Raw genomic sequence first — 21,987 nt, 5'->3', positions numbered from 1 at the left:
TTGCAGAACACCATTTCATCCTGGTTACGATGTTGTGAGAAGCAGTTTCGTAGCGCTATCACTGACAGTAATAGTGCTTGTTTCATTGCAGTCAAGAGCAGATATATTGCCGGCTGACATGTTTAAATCTTAGTATCTACTAACTTCCTATGTTTGCAGGCGAAATCGCTATTCCAAACATACAGCATACCAAAAACGGTTTTTAAGGAACTGCAGGAACATATTCTCAAAGCCAATCGAAATTCCAACATTACTCCTATCAGTCTGCCTGCTTTATGACAGGGTAAACTTTGAAGTATGTTTGTTTGGTTCTAACAGGAACATTTTGGTGCTTATTATGATAAGCTTGTTTCCAGGTTTTCATAGCAACATTAGCCAATGCAACTAACCCTTCAATTATTAGTTCCGGTCCTGGCAAGGGGGAAAATAAACCCTCTTTTGCTAAGGCATCAGAAATTTAATTTCCGTTTACACCACAATAGGCAGGTTCCCAAAGTAGCTCCACCGTATTAAATCTAGAAATAGAGTTCAATTGGTTTCTACATTCCTAACTGACCAAGTGATCACAGCACTGCTGAACGACCTCAATACAAATTGACAATCGTTGAAAATCGCGGTGCGTCTGCCCTTCAGTGTATCTTCCCCCGCATTCTTCTGGTTCCACCCAGTTTTCTCTACGTTTCAAGATAACTTCATATTTTCTACCAAACAGATGCAGATGGATTCAGTTTATCCAATAACTCTTCCAATGTTTTGTGCCCCTTACTTCCCTTGTTTCCCCATACATCTAATCGAATTAGTCTATGAGCTGCTCTCATTGCCGCTAACTGCAAATTTAGCAATGTATTGGGGCTGCTTATGGCATACAGTTCCTTTCAGTGAGGCTAGTTTACAGTGAAAACATTTTGTCATGCTTTAATCCGCCACACTGCAAATGCATAACATGTCCAAGCCCACATGTTCAGGCGAAGATTCGCCTGCACCGCCCTATAAGCCGTTTGCTTCAAAGAAGTCTAGAATAACTCCCAGATATTCCACTTTTTCGGGGAATTGAAGAGGTGTACCCCTCATTTTTGGAAGAGTAAGACCACTTAGTTTTCTCCTTTTTGTAAATAATACCATTGTGGTTTAATTTGGTTTTGGGTATCCTCTTGGAATCAGTGGTATACAAAATATCAGGGAATATACAGAGTGGACGAAAAGGAAGATATGACAATTTGTTTTTTCAGAATTGCCAAAAGTGCGTTAGCACTAGCTTAATTTTTAGGGTAACATATTAAGTAAAGTAATTAACTATTTTGATATTTTGCGTATAGTTCTCCCTTTTTATGGCATTCGTTTTATTTATTTTATTTTATTATCCTCCATCGAAAACCATCGCAGAGTTTGAACATGTTGTTCGCACTAATACATGTTTCTACTCGCGTTGTACTCATTCAACTAAAGATTGACGATATCTTGGAATAGGTTTCTTAAGCACTGTTCCCTTAATCCAGTCGATTCAATTTCTATGGGGTTTAGAAATGATGAGTTACCAGGCCAATCTGTCCAAATCCTAGGAAAGTACTGTTTGGCCTTCTGAGTAACGGATGTTGCAGTATGACATCAAATTCCGTCCTCTATATATATCGAAGATATTGATTTCGGTTTTGGATGCACTTCCCGTAGAATGATGAAATATCGAATTTTTTCGTTGGCAGTTAAATTTTTGTTCATACCAATAAGCTCAGATTTTTAGTATAAATTGGTGCTTCCTGCCACCATGATTTCAAACCTTTGTTTAGGTCGTTGCACTGCCCTTACCGACTTTCGATCCGATATCCTTACCCGCATACTCTACCGATTTAGTTTTGGGCAGAGTTCGATTGAGGAATCGTTGGTAAAAATGACGTGAGCTCATTCATTCATTTTTCGATCGTTAATATTTTTTGAATCAAAAGTAGTTTCGCTGGAACACGTAAGCATGTTTTCTAGATGGTTGGCTTCTGATGTAATCCTTGGCATTTTGCCTGCTTAGTTCCTTTTCGCCTACTTTGAAATCCTGGTGATTAATTCAAGATTTTTATCAAAGTTGCAGTTTGAACTTTGACTTCACCCTTGACAAGCAATGTGATTTTATCTACCGATGACAATACAGAAGGTCTACTATTTCTGCAAATCCTGCGGTACTTGTGGTCCTTAGGTCACAGTAAATGTCCTTCAAAAAAATCGATACTACGATACTAACAAAAGGTATGACTCACCTATAAATATCTCAACGAGTAACAAAAATTTCACTCACAATAAACAACTTTCTAATTTTGCTCGCTGTCAAAAGTTTTCTAAAATAAATATTTTATTCACCGATACATGCTCTTTTATAGAACGACTGCAACAGATCATGGTAGATAAACCTCATTAATGAAGTATTATAAACTGAAGATATAGACTTATTTACGTGCATAAGACTACCTAAGCCGATATTCTCCTACTAATTCACGGCGCTGGTCGATGCTCCTGTTGAGACAAGAGCCGAACACAGCATATATGTAGATTCCACCATACTGGCCACGAGTAGCCTCCAAATCTTGGTCCTACGATATTAGGCACGGTCCTTGCTAAACATAAACTAAACATTTTTACTACCTTGTAACATATAGGACATAATCCGAAAACTATTGCTGCAAAAATAACATAAATAATGCAAATTTTGCTTTAGAGTGGAGTCTGACTCCGCATTTATTTGATGACTGACTGCAGTAACTGGGAAGCAACTAACCCCCCGCCCTTTTTATGGTCTAAGGGCTCTGCGTTTTAGCAAAGCTTATCTGCCAAAGCCAAAAGTTAAGTAGTTTGAGTTACCTCTCTCCTGGACGAAGGCGTCAATCTGTATTTGTGGAAAAATAGCTGTTTTACTCAAAACGAGGGATTTATGGGCGAAGAAAATGGGAGATAGTTGACCATTCATCAGCAAGTAGATGCGGACTGAGAATTCCCTCATTTCTGAAACAGTAATGATGAACTGAAAAAATTGTTGGTTCCATATTGATGTGAAATTCTAAACACGAGTGAATTGAACAATCGGTACTTCATTGGGGTGGGGTGTAGTTTCAATAAAATCTTGCATTGTAGCATAGTCTTGTCAGCTGGTTTTGCTTTTCCTGATTTGAATCAATGTAACAAATTCCAAGCCCAATTCCAAACTCAATACAACAAAGTAAACGCCCGTGTTATCATAAATCATATAATCCAATATGTTCAATTTCTTTATCAATTTAAATGTTTTGAGTTTCTGGAGTTATAATGTTACTTGGATTGATGGGGTTGATGAATCTTTAGAACTTTTGTACTGCTCTTACATATCAGCACAGAGGGAACGTGGGTATGGAATAACTCAACTTTACGTTGTTGTTGAAGTGGTCTATTTCCAGATTTTGGACAAACCAGCGACGGCGTACTTAACCTCGTTTGTGTGTCGAGCGACATCTAGTTCGGTGTGACTGTCGGTAGAAAGATGCGTCATGACAAGTCAAAGTGAGACCCTTAGTTTTGTTAGTATTTGTCTTTATATGATCTCTGATTGTCTCTTTTTCGAAATTCAGAGCCATTTGGGTCAAGTTTATGATTCGGTGTGAAAGGAGCGAGTAGCTATCACCTGCCAGCTAAGGAAAGATGAAAACAGACAACCCCTTCGTGCACTTCAGTCAGCTGTTGCCGATAGTGAGAAGAAAAAGTATCAGTCCCATCATGTAACCTTGAAAAACTGCACTTTTGGCTTCAAATTCCACTGGAACTTTACCTCGATGCAAAATGTTCGCCGTCATTAGTCCCTCTAAATGCTCCTCTCCCCCCAAGTCATCCTACGTTTTCTCGAAAACGATGAAAATCAAGTGAAGCGGTAATCTGAACTCGACGTATTGTTCAGCAATGATTCGAAGTGTGTTGATGTGATCAGTGTAGGGAGAGCTATTATCGAAACCAACTTGTGGTCTATCGATCAAGCTTTCGATGTGTTCTTTTGATGCTTTTTAGGATTGTGTGTATTCTAACTATTACCGCAAAGATAATAGAAAACACTTAGCTACCACATTCAAGACTGGTGTCACAGCATTTCCTTTTCCAAGATTTTAAGAATGAGTGGAAGCAACTCTGTAGAAACTGCAGGGGCTTCAAAAAACAGTTCCGCAGGGGGATCGTCAAAATCAGTGATTTCATTCCACTCAGTAGCATTGATGGCAAAGGTGATTTCATTTTTATAGAAGAGCAGTCTGTAACCATGAATTCGTGGATATTTGTGTTTCTCTTCGTGCTGTTGCGCTGCTGTAGGCTTAGCGTTTGCATAGCATTACGTACGGTGAAAATGAAACTGAAACTTAATCTAATATTTTTTAATAACAAATGATGAAGAAATTGTGTGAATGCCCTATTCTCCATAAAGGAGTGGGAGAGATATGTGTGTTAGCCTGAACCGAAATGCAGCAGCGAAGATTTTGTCAGACACTGGCCCTCAGATCATAAGAGTACTTCCTCCGGCGGCTGACAGTTTCACCGTCTTTCATCGCTAGGCTTATCAGAGAACAAAAACAACGGGTCGAAAGAGAATGAAGCTTAATATCAAAGCTCGTAGGATTTACAGATGAGGGAATTACATACATGTCGTGCAACCATAGGTATTAGTATCTAATCGTGCCTGAATTTTTTGTCTGCTTCTTCAAGGTTTTGCATTTCAAAATTAAGTACTTAAACTATTTAGTGCGCTAATTTCTAAATTTCGGTGATGACAAGCAAAGCCGAGGTTGACTACGCCAGAATTATTTTCAATCAATCAAAACTTAACGGTACGAAGGACGAGTTAATTGAGAGCCAGCTTTTTGATTCTATATTTCGGGTTTGAATCCTCATTGCCCGCTGTAGCTTATTGATTGGAAAGCATTACCAAGCTGACGTGTTTCTGTACAATTATAGCTAGGGTATATCTTAATTTGATCAATATTTGAACAATGTCCAGGAGATACATAAATGGCGTTATCTTGGGATAGTAATCTGCGTTTTTAAGCAGCTCCTTTCTGACAAAAGCTTGTCCTGAATAAAAATATTGGATCTCTGTTTTGTAGTGTTACATCCAAAGAGTGTATCTATCTTCAATTTGTTCAGGTTTTTCATCCAGCCTTATACTTTGGGGTGGAGGACAAAATACACCTATTTCTCTTTTTATACGAATTATTTTTAAACGAATTTTATTTGACACGAGTTAAAAAGTTAACATTTTTCTCTTTTTGTGAAAATTATTTCGCTTTAACACGATTTGTTCTATCATAAGAATTCTTTTATAATTTTTTTATGTTTCATGAATTTATTTTATTCTACTACTACTCAGAAATTTGATATTTTAACATCGCATTATCGTATTATCAGAACCACCATATCCATCAGCTAATATCTTTTTTACACGATTTTTTTTTACACGATTTCATTGGGAACGTATCTATCGTGTAAAAAGAGAATTAGGTGTATAGCCTACCTTATATATCACGTGTGTGTTTGAAAATGGTAGAACATTTTTCCAAAGATAGCAAAGATAGCTAACTATATTGATTTTTTTCCACGTTAACTTTTCTTTCAATAGAAAGACCTTCCGTTGACCTCCCCACTAGCAAATAATGATCTGCTCTTTCGGTAGTTTGCTCTATAATTACAATATTTTCGATAAGGAGCACAATTTTTCGGCTTGCATTTAGTACCCAGCAGTACCTAACTAAAAGCTTTGAAACTAAAAAGGAAAATTTCTTCTGTACGTTAGGCTAACAAACTAACTAAGATTGGCTAACAAGTCGACTTTCTCAAATGATCTTTTTTCTTTCGAACCGAGCCATTGTTAAAAATCTAAATTAAATTTTAAAAAAGTGCTGCTTTTAGAATAGGTATGTATTCATAATATTTCCTGTTTACCTCAACTGAACTGAACGTTTTTCTTTCCCGAAAATTGGGGGTCTAGATCCACCGTGTCAATAATCTCTTTATTGTTATATAGGATGAATTTAAGAATAAACACATCGCCTAAAGGCACTGTTGGCTGGGTTGGGTTAAGTTACTAGTAATTATGGAACTGGATAGATAAGTTCTTCTTCTTCGAAGATTCAGTAAAGAAAAAGGCCATTTCCTGAAAAAGTTTTCAGTCAGGATGAGTTTCGTAGCTATCATAATGTCAACCTTTTATTGAAGCCTCACCGATGCTGATGGAGTTTTTCTGTAGCATTTTATCTGTTCACTTCCATTTTTCGCTTTACAAGATAGCATGAATAAAGTGAAATTTAAGTCCTGATCTCCACCATTCGGAGAATTTAAATAATCTTTCAATTATTGTCTGTTACATGACAGAGTCGCTTTTCGCTAAGAAGATGGTTTCAAGCACTTAGTATGCTCATAATAGATAGTGTTGACGTGGTTAATGCGGCAAGGCCAGAAACTGGAAAAGAAGCTTCTATCCATTTCCCTGGTGGGAAACTCAACTTTTCTCTAGCAAAAGGCATAAAAGAGTCGACTATAGTAACGTGAGTTACTATAGTCAGTCAGTCAGTCAATTATAGAAAAAAGTTGGTTGATTGGGTCGTTTTCACTCCTGGTATTTAATTGCTGTAGGTGAACAAAAAATATCTATAGCCACTTTCCTGGTTTGGAAGGTAAGACTTACAACACTACATGTTACCGATATTTCAAGTTTACCATTATTATTATTTGACTGCTCCCTTATGGGAACATTACATAATAAGTATCGGCCGGAATAGCTTTCCTTTTTTCATTTTGACTTTTATAAATTTACTAATAACAAAGATACATTCTCCATTCATCATATTAGACTAATTTCATTTTAATATTAATTTCAGTTTCAAGATTAATGGGAAGTTCAGCGGGTGGCTCAATGGGACATGCAATGAGTAACATGGGAAGTCTGGCGGCTTGCAGTGTTACAGACACAAAACCAATGCAATTTCCTCTAGCTCAAAGAAGAAAACGACGAGTTCTATTTACCCAAGCCCAGGTTAGTATATTATACGCCAAATGAAAATTACTTATACATATATTTACGCATACCACCGCATACTTGACCATATAAACAACAATCTTGTCCAATGAATGGACGATTGGTAAATGTCTTCTTAGCCAGTAAGTCACCAACCAGTCTTTTATGGCTGGCTAGTATCGCCTCCACCTTCAGACACATATTACAAACGAACAAGATCGTGTATTCCGAATGGATATGTAAATGCTTTCAGCAATAAATGCAAAAAGAACTAGTCTCTGTAGACATGTTATGGGCGGTTGGCAACATCTTAGTGAAATTCCTTGTTATTATTAGCTAAGATAGTTTTCTGCGAATAATAATGGCCGATACTTTGGAACGCATTAAGAAGTGGAATTGTAATTGATTGAGACTAATTGTATTGTTCCTCCTATGATAGCAGCGGGTAGAATAAAGTCTGCATTTCCATTTTGAGTTACTGCATTTTGAGTCATTCATGACTTTGAATGGACGATGGTTGCTTTAGTATTTCTTCACATGATGTGAAAGTTTTCTTTCGTGGATGTGAATTGAAGTTATTGTACATAGTTCATACAATACTAATGGAAGGGAAGTTTCTCAAACAGTGTGGTCGGGGGAGCATTTGAAAACTAAATCCTTGGTCATGCATGAATCCCATACATGACCTGCTGTAATTATATAGTAGGATCCTTTTCTTGGAAAAAATAAACTATTTGAACCTTATTGTCTTTACGCCAAAGAGAAGTATTCCATTCCCTGGTTGCAGGTTAGAAATTATCTTATCTCAAAATAAAATCTGATATTTCCTATCTAAAAATTGATAACAATACTTGCTTCCGGGTCCTCTATTTTTATTCAGCACAGCAAATTTCCCGACCGCATATTAAATTGCAAAACGTGTTTCTGAAGTACTATTCATTCCTTATCATATAAGCTACTGAAGTGTGAAGTAGTTTCGTGTTCTAGTGCTGCCGGGCGTACGTACGAGGAGCTATGTAGAGTCTCATATGTCTATCGTCGTGAATATCCTCGTACTATGTCCAGAAGAGCTCTACAGAGCGCCCAGGCACGTAGTTCCTGTTCTGTGACCGTCGTCCTTTTCCTTTCTTGGAACTGATTTATACACGTTTCACTCTTTACACACAATTTTGTGTTTGCTTGCAATTGCTAGATGCCGGGACCTGATGTTTCGTTTCTGTATTCTCCTATTCTGTGTACGAATTTTCTATGGAACGTTTGAGTGTGTGGGTGCAATGGGCCATGAAAGGGATCGTCCTGCTACCGCTGCTGGTGGTGCTGCTGCCTTGCTCGCTGCATACCGACTACCACGTTTATTATTTGTATTAGTTGGAAACTTGGCATTTCGAGTGCTTAGCAAATACACATTTTCCGTATGTGTGTTTTGCCAGGATACACAGGCACTACTGTTCCAGTGATGTCCTTTACTAAACCACCCGCCCAATCCCACTGGATAGTCAAACCTTGTTGTTCTATATGCATACATACGTATCTGCTTATATAAGACTTGATACAGTGATAACTAGAACATGATTTTGTTGTATGTAGTTGGAAGCTTGCCGTAAATTCCCTTTCCAGGATATTTTTGATTTTGTACGGAACAAAGTATGATTTTTCTCTTTATTTTCTTATATATTGTAACGAATTTTTCCCCAGAAGGGATATGGGGAATTTCTTGCAATTAAATGGAGTTCCATTCTATTTGCTTTGTATTTCTGTTTGACTTTTATTATTGGAAACTTCAAATAACATAAGACAAAGGGTAAATATTTGTTTGTCTTTATTTGGAAATATATTTTACATCTACGTGAAAACTGTTCCTTTAATATATGTGAAACCTGCTATTGTAATTATTATTGAATGGAAAAATTTCATATTTCGACATTCAAATCAATATGATCCTCAACAATCTTAAAGTCTAAACTAAATAATTGAATGACTGAAAATTCTGCCTAAGAATCACGTAGGAATAATTGAAACTAAGTGTCCTTCAAATGTCTTATACACGATTCTCAAGTATGAAAAGTGGTTTTGTTGATTTTTTATGTAAGAATCATCACCTAGTTCATACTATATACTCGTATGCATTTAGTTCTATTCACTTTAACGTGGTACTGTGTGGTATATTTTCGCAAAAGAAACAGTTTTGACCTACTAAAATTTTGTCAACAATATTAATCTCCACCAATTTTTTTAGTATTGAGCTCTATTGTATGGCTGACATTTTTCTGTAGGTTCAAGATGACGGGACTTCTAAATTCTAAATTCGGGTAAATTATTATTGACTTTTTGCGCAGAGCTTGGGTCGCGCATTCAAGAAATTCTTTAAGTTCACCCAACTACTGGCCTATGCTGACGATATCGAGCAGGCGGCGCAAGATCTTGGGCTGCACATCAATGAAGGAAAGGCAAAGTATATAATGGCAACGTCAGCACCAAAAACCAGCCAACCAACAACATCAAACTGCGCTGGTCAAATGGGAAGAATAAAGACAGGAAACTACAACTTTGAGACCATTGATAATTTCTCCTATCTAGGGTCGGAAATCACAACCAAAACCAGCTACGATGATGAAATTCGCGCACGGTTGTTGTCAGCCAACAGAGCCTATTTCAGCTTTCAAAAACTGTTCCGCTCGAAACGTCTCACCATAGGGTCAAAGCTCTTACTGTACAAGACTATGATCTTGCCAGTCCTCATGTATTCCTCGGAAACTTGGGTTCTTAGCAAGAAAAATTGCGAACTCTTGGCCGCGATCGAGAGAAGAATCCTCTGAAGAATTTTTGGCCCCCTTCATGAGGATTCCGTAGCCTATATAACGATGAAATCTATGAGCGATGCCATGACCGTCAGGTTGTGAATAAAATCCGGCTCAATAGGTTATGGTGGGCGGGTCACTTAATCCGTATGGATGAGGATGATCCAGCCCGGAAAGTCTATAAGGGAAATATCTATTGTAGAAAAAGAAGACGAGGCAGACCCTGCCTGAAATGGAGCGATGGCGTAGGTCTTTTAGGGATATCGAATTGATGGACCTCGGCGCAAAACCGGGATGTCTGGAGTTCCTTATTAAGGCAGGCCTAGACCGGATACCAGTTGTTGGGCCGTTGATGATGATGATGAAAAAGTCGCCAATTATAGCATTTAGCATTCGTCATGATATTCTTGCGATCTTCCTCACACTAGAGAAAATAATAGATAGATGTCGCCCTCCATAAATTACCTTAAACAGGCATACGCTAATTGAATTTACACTATGGCAGTTTTGTCATTAAGGAAGGAAGAGAAGGAAGGAAGGAAATGAGAGGGGTTTTTGTCACTTCTTTTAAAATCATTCGAAGTAGTAGTTAGAGTATTATGTATTCCAACAGAAGCTCACGGTTCAAATCTCACTGGTGGCAGAAAGATTAGCATTATAGATTGGCTGCTGAACATCAATTGCCTCAGCAGTGGATAAACAATTAGGTTAACACAGGCTATTAATCGCCAACGTACACACACGGCTGTTATTTCGAAATAAAGTGCATTGCACATTTAAAACCTAGGTTCAAATTGCATCCACGGCACCACTAGGAACCACTTCCAAAGAAGTTTTTTTCAATGAGGCTTATTTGAATTTCGTCACTTTCGACTGCCATATACCCTATCTAGCGCACACTGCGTCAACCATATCTATGCGCTATTGTTGTCGATTTCTGATAATGTGGTTCACTTCTCCGCAGAACTCACACTGAGGCAGGAATGAAATATAATACTTCCAGCCACACAGTATATGAATCTGTAGACTTTAGCCAAAAAGGAAAATGTTGAAACGGTTCTTATTAACAAAAATTGACTACAAACAAACAAGTTCCTTTCTACCTAACTAAAGAAAATTATACGTTCATCTTATATCTGATCATTGTAAAAATTCAATAGAAACAAATAAGATTTTCCAGCATATTCGGTAAAATGGCGCAAATATTACTCAAATGAGGAAACTATTTGGAGATTAGGAGACCATTCCCTTTTGAAATCAGAGGAATCAATGTTATAATAAAGCTACTTGCTTTATCTTTCTGATCTTCTTCTTTTTCTTCAACCTTTGTCCCGTTCACAAGCAGGGTAGGCTTGTTGTGATCGGTTTCGCCATTTGGCTCTATCAAATGCCTGATCTGGGTGCAATCTCGTGGCCTTTAAATCCCCATCCAGCATGTCAAGCTTTTGTTCCGGCCTTTTGGTCGTTTACCATAGACTTCGATGTTCAGACCAATTGTGAAGTGTGAAAGTGAATTCTCGTTAGTACGAATTGCGTGATCATACCATCGAAGACGCCTCTCTCGCAATTTTTCCACGATCGATGCAACCCCATAACGATCGTGGATATCCTCATTACGGGTGTGATCAAAACGTCTCACATCACTAATCCAACAAAACATATTCGTCTCCATTACCGCAAGACGCCGTTCATTATCTTTTATATTCGGCCAACATTCAGAACCATAGAGAGCGACAGGACGTTCGTTGATACGTCGATCACAGAGGACACCAGTTATGGAACGCCACTTCATCCAGGCTGCGTTAATGCGTGAAGCAATTTCATAACGAAGTTCTCCATTGGCTGATAGCGTTGACCCGAGGTATTTAAATCGCTCAGTTCTGGGCAGATCGCTGTCGCTAACAGTGATTGTGCCTGTTTCATCTGTCGTCAAAAATTCAGTTTTGTTTAAATTCAATCTTAGACCGTGTTGCATGAACCGATCATTCCATTTTTGGACAATTTGCTCGAGATCAGTTTTGCTATTAGATGCTAGGGAAACATCATCAAGAATGCGTTCAAAAATCTTCATGGTATGGGAAAGTAACCGGATCGGACGGTAATTTGAACATTCTGCTGAACTGCCTTTCATTTTCCATGTTGGAACAGTGGTACTTTCTTGCCAGTCAGATGGTGTTCTTCCTTGCTGAATAACCCGTGTTATCCGCCCCCCCCCCGTAGCTATCTTTGTCTTTTTCTGGAATGCCCCCTCTATGCAAAATATTCCAAATTGAGTCGAATTCGGTCAGCCACTGCGTTTCCAAAGTCATCCAGGTTTCGTGTTGAGCTTTTCGGATTTCGGTCCCAATGGTCAAATTAATAAAATTGAAATTTCGTCGGTGGCATTTTAAATACTTACTCAACTGCTTATCAAAAATTAACAAGTCAGCGGGAGGCGTAATGTGACCCAAAAAACAACCTTGCCTTGAATATTGTATCGAGAAACATCTTTTGTCTATGATTCATCTATGTGGCGTTGAGTGTCAAATAATAGTATATGGTTGACAAACTTATAAGATATAATGATTGACTTTTTCCATCAGAAAAATATAAGAAGCACGCATATCTATACATGTGTGCTTCAGAAGTTTTTTACTTAGCTCCAAACATATCAAGCAAAAAAATCTTTCGATCCAAATTATATCAACATCGATAAGACATGTTTGGATTTTCTATACAAATGCCCGCAAGGAAGTAATCACGGAAGTATAATACATGCGTTCGCACAACTATTGAGTAACGTTCAGATTCGTGATGGTAAATATTCATAAAGCAGATGAAAGAAGATCGATCAGGAGCACGTACATATCTGCGTGCTCATACAAATCAGTTTCATCATCAACATTGCCACCACTCGCTTTCAATCAAATTGAAAATTAATTCAACCACCATGAGATACGAGTACGTTCCGGTCTGCCAACATGTGTCATAATATCTTGTCCGGGAGGTTACAATTGTCAACGCTATGCAACCCGCATCCAGTATTGTGTATTTTATTGATTAAGACGTGGCAGAAGAAAACTTCCTTATGAAAGAGGAATTCTGGTAGTGCCGTAAACGTTTTTTTATTTTAACTAAAAATAGATTGTGCAAAGGTGACAGGAAGCGTATGAGTACATATATAGGGACAAGATTTATGCGTATATTTATTTAATATTTATAGAAGTAAAAATATTATCACCTAAAACGTGTAGAAAGGCTTTAAGGATTACTGCAAATATGAAGCAGGTGAATTTAAGCTAACCCAATCTCGGAAGCTACATACATGCTGCGGATGCCGAAAATATGACAAACTGTTAATGATATGTAACTAACTACGGGGAAGCTTCCGGTTGTACTTGTATAGAGTCAAATGATTTCCAATTGGTAATACAAAGTTCTCCAACATCATACTGGTGCCTGGGATCTTGTTTACTCGCTCCAGTTTGAAATTTGAAGATGTGGTTAGTTGCATGATTATTCCAGCATTTTCGATACTTCTTATATACTCGCGTTTTTTAACTTCACCCTCTGGTATGTACATATTGAAAGTTTCTATCGCCCATATATTATGCATGGATGATTATGGGTTCTATTATTTTATTACCCACCCATAGTTTATTTCATTATGCTGTGGAATATTTGATGCTTAAATTGTTTAGGTTTAAAATGTTAGATATTGCCTTCTGTTTGTAGTTAAGTCTAAAATTGATAGACCAGTAGCTTACACCAAACTACAATTTTATTTTATTATGTATATATATATTTCGGGAGCAACTTACTCCCTTCATCAGTACAAAGCTACTACTCTTTGTACTGATGCAGGGAGTAAGTTGTTCCCGAAATATATATATACATAATAAAATAAAATTGTAGTTTGGTGCCAGCTACTGCTCTATCAATGTTTAGGTTTATTTTTAATATTTTCGCCGATCTTTTACTATTTCCGGTCCGGATGGCTCAAGTGGTTAGAGTGCTGGGCTGTCGTAGCGGATGGTCGCGGTTCAAATCTCGCTGGGGACAGCGGAAGTTGTTATCGTGGGTGGATGTCGGACTCCAGTCGACTCAGCTGTGAATGAGTACTTGAGTCAAATCAGGGTAATAATCTCGGGCGAGCGCAATGCTGACCACATTGCCTCCCACAGTGTACTGTGATGTACCGTTACGGTCTTGAATGAAGTGCTCTAACACACTTCACGGCCTTGATCCAATATGGATTGTTGCGCCAATGATTATTATTTCCGAGTTATCACAATCTCGGCAGATGCCGGATTTTACCTAATACTAGCACTAAGTGCCAAGCATTTAGGCTCGGACGATCCTATCTACTTAAAAACTAAAGGGGCACTGGTGGTGCTGGCCGGTGGTAGGTCAGTGGGATAATCCGTCCAGTACTCTCCGCAACATCGAGCACGTATGCAGAATGGTGCACTTCTGCATCGTTTGAACCAGACTGTGCGAAAGTCCCAGGACATCAAGGGAAGCCGTGAGGGATTTAGGTACAATACCTGTAACTGACAATATTATGGGAACTACAACCACCCGCTCGAGATGCCAAATTTTTTTGATTTCACGAGCCAATGGCTCATAGTTCACCTTCTTCTCCACGTATTTCCGTTCAATGTTGCTATTATGGGGGATAGCAACATCAATAATATACGCGGAGCGACCCGTCTTGTCAACTAACAGTACGTCAGGCTTGTTGTGTGGAGTATGGCGATCAGTCAGAACTTGCCGGTCCCAATACATGCTGTAAGCAGAACTATCAAGTACTGCTTGCGGCTCATATCGATAAACCGGACATGTTCCCGTGATCAGCCCATGCTTATATGCAAGGTTTTGATGGATAACCTTACATACAGCATTATGCCTGGTGATGTATTGCACCGGTGCCATAACAGTACAGCCAGAAATGAGATAGTCCAACGTCTCTAACGCTGAACCACACATTCTGCACTGGTCCTTCTCCACCCGTTCTTTCATGATGAGCTTTTTATAAGCTTGGGTGGCGACCACCCCATCCTGAATGGCACACATGAACCCCTTCGTCTCAGCAAAGAGCTCCCCAGCACACAGCCATCTGTTCGACAAATGCAAATCGACAAATGGCTGCCAAAGTCAATTCACGTGTTTACCATGCATTGCCTTCGACTTTCATTCATCGATCTGCTCTTGGTCCGACTTTACCCCACTCAGAGGATTGAAAGATCGATCCTTCAAGTTAAGTGAAGTCAGCCCACAGTCTGCCTTACAGACAGCCGCATGCAAGGGACTCGCCTGCTCTTTGCTGTAAAAATAAGTGCGCAGCGAATCGATTTGGCGATAATGTTGTGCCGTCACGTCAACCACGCCCCTACCTCCGATGTCACGAGGCAGGTTCATCCGCTCCACGGCAGACTTTGGATGATGCATTCGGAATTTGGACATAGTTGTTCGTATCCGCCGCTGGACGGTTTCCAGGTCGGTCTTCGTCCACGGCAATATTCCCAATGCATAAGCCAGTGAAGGGATTGCGAATACATTCAACACGCTTATTTTATTCTTCCCCGAGAGATGCGATTTCAGCACCAACTTTACACGTCGCAGGAATTCGGACAGCAGAGCTTCCTTCAGATCACCAACTCGAGCATGGGTTCCTTGCAGAATTCCTAGGTACTTGTAGAAGTCTGTCTCGGTCATAGCTTCGATGTGGAGGTCACCAATGCTATGTCCGGCATGCGGCTCGTGATGACCTTTGCGGATGTCTTGGATTCGACACTTGTCTAATCCAAACTCCATCCGAATATCACGGCTGAACATGTCTATTATTCGCAACAGACTTCTAAGGCGGTTGTCAGTACCACCATACAGCTTGATGTCATCTAAGTACATCAAGTGTGTCAGTTCACACTTAGCACGTAGGCCATACTTTATTGCAAAACCATGCCCTCTAGCATCATTCAGTAGTGTATTGTCTGGGCGCTCTGTTGGGATTCGTTGAGAGATCTGAAAAAGCTCCGCTGGTTCCTCGCGTATGTTGCATGCTGGACACGTCTGGAATAACTTTCGCCATACCGTCGTAACCGACTGCATATGGCAGAAAGTTTCTGTTTTAGTGTGTCCAGAATTTCAACAACGGGTGTCTCACTGGGGATGGCATAATTCCGGTAAACCCTCTGCACTTTGTTTCTCACCCGTCGGCTGGCATTGCCAGTGCTGATCTGAATCAGTCTAGCAATGTCTTGCCTTAGTGAGTCCCGCCGACGTTCCAAACGAATTTTCCATGGTGGATCTCTTTTGTCCCTCAAACCAATAACACGAAAGCGAATCTTCTGACCGTGCAATCTGATAGCCGCAACTGCACCACAATACACAAGTGATTGTAGTTGCAGCAGCGACATATCAGCATACAGTCGAGATGCAATCTCATCATTGATTTGAGATAGAATTCCCGGAGTTGCTGGAGATGCATAGAGCCTGGGAATGCCTAGTCTATGCAAAGGATCCATATCCGAGAATTCTATACACGCTCTTTGGAATTCGTCCCGAACCTCAGCGGAAACCTCAGCTGGACGGTGGAGAAGAGTGCTTCGGCGAGTACTGAAACTGTTACCTGCAGTGCGGCGTGGTGTTGTTGATGCCGCCGCCTCTGCCCCCATCGACTCTCGGTCACCAGTTTCCCCGATGACCTCAAGTCGAATACGTTCCCTGATCGTGGCCGGGATTGTGTCGCTGCGAGTAATAAAGCGGTACTGGCCTGCGACTCGCTGCACAGTCACGTGCGCGAATTGCGGGAAACGCTCGACGAATCTCTGGTGCAGCAAGGGGCGGTAAGATATTGTACCTGCCCCCGGCATTATTTCGTAGTAGGAGCGGATGATGAAGAGGTTCATTTCTTCAGTCCATTTCATCCGCTTCCTACGCGAACCTGCTGAAGTGGTCGCCACAGATTGTGGCGAAACAGCTGCAGCAGAGCTTGAGATAGCTTCCTTAGTGAGTAATCTGCAAGACTGCAAAGTTCCTGCACTTTCCTCACCTACAGGCATACTTCCCCTTCGTTATTTGTTCCCTATTCTTTTTGAAAAATCCTCTTCTGAAACAAGACACGACTACCTAACCTATGTAATTTCGTGACGTATTTTGAAGTTCGTTGATTTAGCTCTGACAAAGCTGTCATTCTATTCAGGGAAGTCGTTTGCATTTTTCCGCCTTCTTAGAAAAAAGCTTATTTTATGGGCCTAGGGCCAGAGTCTACTCTGTCTTGACCTCATCTCTTGGATTGGGGTTTAATATGCAGGTGCTAGGTCCCGATTGCCTCGATGACCGCCAACATGACCATCACTTGGAAGCTGAACTGCAGATTATCTTCATGTATATTATGATGTCCTCCCTTTTGTCCTTGTAAAACGATTCACTGCCAACTTTAGCGTTGTAATTCCTCATTGACAGACAACTTGTCAAAGATATTGCTCAATCAGGTCTGCAATTCCTCTTTAATTGCATTGCGTTTTCTGTTTATTGGAGCATAGTAATTGATGTAACAAACATTAATGAATTGATTGATCTGATGGCTGGCGCAAATCAGTCATTGCCGTTTGATCTACCTAATCTGAAGCAATTTCCTGAGTTCCTGCATAATGTTGTTTTTCCAGAGAAAAGACGACAACCCATAGCCTAACCTCCGACTCGGAGGGGCAGGTCTTGGGTTGTTTACTAATTTTTGGGGTGTGGAAATTCTAGCTCCTCCGTCTGCTGTTTCAATAATCAAATGCCCATAGGTTTGCAGCTGGAGTTGGAGGTAGGAATTGGTAGCATAGTGGCTAATGGTACTTACAGGATTTGTGCTCTACCGTTTATCAGATCGCGGTATCACTCCCGATCTTTCTTATTTAGACTGTACCTGACATATTCTTAATCATATTAAACACCTGATAACCCTTCATGGAATGTATTTCGATTGAGTGCGCGAATTGGAAAGTTTAGAACCCATATCTTGTTTCATCATCATCATCAACGGCGCAACAACCGGTATCCAGTCTAGGCCTGCCTTAATAAGGAACTCCAGACACCCCGGTTTTGCGCCGAGGTCCACCAATTCGATATCCATAAAAGCTGGCGTCCTGACCTACCCCATCGCTCCATCTCAGACAGGGTTTGCCTCGTCTTCTTTTTCTACCATAGAAATTATATCTTGTTTGCAGTCCCAAATTTTGCGAAAGTTCCTATCGAAATCGCCTTCAATTTCGACTTGAGAAGATATTTATTTTTTATTTGGAATAATACTGCCAGCTGTTAAAAGAGAATAAAATTGTGGTGGGCCACATACAGTTAACTATAGAGGCTGTCCAGTCTATACGTATATTAAGCAGAAATCACCCCAAAAGCAACGGCTTCAACACAACAGCAGCACATCTGCAGTTGACGGATTCAATGACATAGTCTGACAAGGCGTAAGTTGTGATAGCTGTATCACCGATAATCTGGAAGGGCTTCTCCATGATTCAAGAAATGATGCGTGATTATACCTAGACCTTATAGATCGGAAGCAAATGAATCAGCTCAAAATATGTCACAGGAGTGCGAAACAACATCAGTCGGCATCAATTGGAAATACGGCATTTCTTGTTTGATACAGAAATCGGCAAAATGCCAATATCCGAAACTTATCTCTCTCATAGAAATTGACGGGTATTGCTACGATAGCCCTAAGCATCCTATAGGAAAATCCCATGGCGATATTGGAATACTTATCAGATTCCTTACCTTTACCCTTTAGAAGAGTAGTGCACAGAATACCTCCAACTTCAATTTAATTACTCGTGTGGACCAGCGAGATAACCATCACTGCGATCTACTGTCCTCCTAAACTGTTGACCTTTTAAACATACAAAAAAAATTTCAATACTTTGGGGAATAGGTTTCTTGCTGTTGGGCATTTTACTGCTAAGCGTACTCATTGGAGGTCCACACTTATAGCTATCAAGGGAAGACAATTGGAGGACATGCTAGAAACAGATATTAGATTAGGCACATTCTGGACACGCCATTTACTAGCGCGGATTGACGGCGGACTTGATTCACTTAGATAATGCTGAGGCACAATGAAACACAAAAGCTGGTTTTACCCATAATACCCCACCGAGACTTTCTTCAACTTTTTCCTGTTACCTTAAAAACATTATTGTTCGCATGTGTGACCGCCATTTTCCAAAAAAAGAATTTTGTTTCATTGCGCCCCATGCCCAGAGTACAATGAAACAGCGCAAGGCGTACCTTAAAACGACTGGAAAGAACACTATAGTTAACGGAAAATTTTATTTCTCCAGTTAATTAACTTAAAGTTTTAAGAAAGGGCATTTGTAGTACAAAATAAATTCAACTGGTCCTATTGAGGTATAATCACAAAATTATTTTACATTTAGCCCGTGTTCAAATTGATACAATCAATCCCGAATGAAATTAAACTTTTTTATCTTTAAGTACCCTAAACCACAGACGGATTTCCCGTCTGTGCGTCTGTGCAATGTCATCTACAAGGGGCTCCACGAAGGCGCTGCAGTTTCGGTATAGTGGGAATTTGACCTCGTAGTTCCCCTCATCATCTTTCATCTTGGTGATTTGACCAAGGTAGAATCTAGATTTGCTTCTAGTTTGGAATTCAACTAAGGTATAATTATCTAAAACAGGAAGACAGAATAATTCTGCAAAGTGATCAAGCTCAACAGCAAATTCCTCATCTATGTCCATATTGTCGCCCGTGTCAATATATTGAACGTCTTCATCGTTACCCTCGGATGAATAAACGCACCTTATTTGTGCAGATTTTTTGTTCTTTGGTCCAAACAACTTCCTTTTGGCTGCCTTCTTTTTGAAAAGTGGAGCCAGCTTCTTCTTTTCTGCAATGGCTTTCATTTCTGGAGTGTTCGTAGCTATCATACTCTTGCCTCTCTTCTTCCTATACTTTCGATCAATTTTTCGTCTCCTGCTTTTGGGCAACCACGAAAATCTTAAGAAAAGAGGAAAGTCTGACTTGGACCAGCTCTTGGATCAAGGGCACCGATCTCTGCATGAGTTGAAGCTGCTCGTTTTTCTACTCGTGAGAGAGAACCATTGAGTGACTCACTTGGCACAGTATATTGATTGATCATCCATAGTGTTAGCACGCGGTCAATCAGTCTCATAATTGCATTAGAGGTCTGCTTCGGTAAAATTTTTTTTTAACCCCGAAATTATATTGGGAGGCGTTATGCTTTTCTGATGAGCGGTATTCACGAAAGATGTTGTATTATAAATTGATGCTGTTTTCCCAGGGTTTTGTATCATCCAAGAGTCAAGAGCTGTATTAAAATAAGTCTTAAAAGCGTAGTTTTGGTTGTATTTTATTCTATCAATGGAAAGATGAAGTCAAAACTGAAACGCTGCTTTCCTTGCACAGCAAGGGAGCTCCCAGGATTAAATGGGTTTCTACGGTGTCAAAAATCAATAGAGTATGCTTCTCTCCAGAAATACAGATCTGGCGAATGAAATGATAATGACTTTCACAAGTAGTTCTGATGTCATCCAACCGGTACGGGTGGTTAAGCCAAGTGTGCCTGGAAATACTCCTTGAGGCATATACTCTTTAAAATAGACACGTGGAAAAATAATGGCTAGAGGAATAGTGGCGCCAGATGCAGAAATTATGGATACCGTGGTGACGTTAGTGCCTTTTTCTTCAATTGTGGCTTTGCACACTTTCTTGATGAATTTTCAGCCACTATTCGTTCGTGTTTTTGTACAGTTCATGTGGCCGTTTCATCTAAATTGAACGCCCTTGCCCGATTACCAAATTCTGGATGTTTTTTGTACAACATTTCCAAATTATTAAAGAGCAAATCTGCTTTCAATTTGGTGAAAGAAGTAGTGCGAGACAAGCTGCAAGCCTCAAAAATTCTTTGAGAGAGTTTGGGGTGCCTTTTTCAAAAATAAAACAAAAAATATAAAAGTAATCCAATGCTTGCCACTTTCTTCTTGTCCGATAATAGAGGGCATGGTATTTTGTTCATCACTGCCATTTCATATGCAACTCGTCGTCAACCTTCTACTGGTAGGTCACAGTACCTTTTAGACTGCATAATTAGGATTTTTTTCAGTTTCTCTGCTGCTCTGCTGTGAAAACCATCCCAATTGAGTAATTAGGCGTTTATTTAACATTCTCCTCACTACGTTCCTTCCTTTTCTTCACATATCTTAATCACGAAACATGATTTACATTCTTTAGGACAGCAGCACGTCCGCGTCCGCCTAACACCATAAACTGCTGCCTTCATGTGATCTTCAACAAAGAGTCCCTTGCTGGGTTTATATACCTGCATACACACATGTCTGTTTGGAGTAATTGATATTCATATATAAATGACTAAAAAACTAAAACAAAATAATTCTTTCCGACCCCATTCATAAGAACTCATTTCGTTGTGGTATTGATGAATTGATATGTGATGCTGACGTCATACAGGTTGCAGAATGCTCAAAACTTGACCAAATTTGTTATCTATTATACCATGCCAATTTTTGTCCTTCTGGGATGATCATATACTCTTATTAACTTTATTTGTACAGATATCGGAACCGGATGTATTTTGAGGCCTAGATTTTGTAGAGATACACTACTGTGATTTTTTTCAGATTTTTTGGTTGGATAGGTTCTGAGGACGAGACCTGTTACACTTTTTATGGGTCATATTTTGAGCTTTCACTCCCTTATGTTTCACCCAATAGTAAAGTTTCGAAAAGTACTAATTGAGTCCTTTCGTTTGATACCCCATGGCTTATAAAAAAAAATGTACATCTTCCATTCACATGTATGGCGAGGCCCCCCTTAAACTTTACACAAAATGGCGCCACTTGGTGTATGTAAAGGGAACAGCAGATCACACACTTTTACCAATTTTTGTGAGAATCGGTCTAACCGTTTCCGAATAAATCGAGTGTGACAGGCAGACGGACAGATGGACAAACAGACACCGAATCGATTCTCATAAGGTTTTGTTTCACACAAAACCTTAAAAAGAGAACTGAACACTCGTGTGGCTCCATGAAATGTTTCTGTGTGCCCCGAACACTTTTGTTTCAAGGAACCCCATACGATGAATGTGAAGAGATAGAAAAGCCAAAGTCGGGCAAAATCTTAAGATAGATGCGCAATGGAAT

The 21,987-nt window shown here is 39.7% G+C and overlaps 1 protein-coding gene across 3 annotated transcripts in view; it reads left to right on the top strand.

Moving 5' to 3' along the window:
* The window catches only part of LOC119658275 (homeobox protein Nkx-2.1), a 121,036-nt gene that overhangs the window by 65,230 nt on the left and 33,819 nt on the right, over nucleotides 1–21,987 (top strand). For all 3 annotated transcript variants that reach the window (XM_038065568.1, XM_038065567.1, XM_038065566.1), the window contains one exon: nucleotides 6,864–7,018. In XM_038065568.1, coding sequence (XP_037921496.1) covers nucleotides 6,864–7,018 — 155 coding nt within the window. The remainder of the gene's footprint in view (nucleotides 1–6,863; nucleotides 7,019–21,987) is intronic.

This window comes from Hermetia illucens, chromosome 5 (assembly GCF_905115235.1).
Source record: "Hermetia illucens chromosome 5, iHerIll2.2.curated.20191125, whole genome shotgun sequence".
Lineage (NCBI taxonomy): Eukaryota > Metazoa > Arthropoda > Insecta > Diptera > Stratiomyidae > Hermetia > Hermetia illucens.
This window is presented reverse-complemented; position numbering and strand designations above follow the sequence as displayed.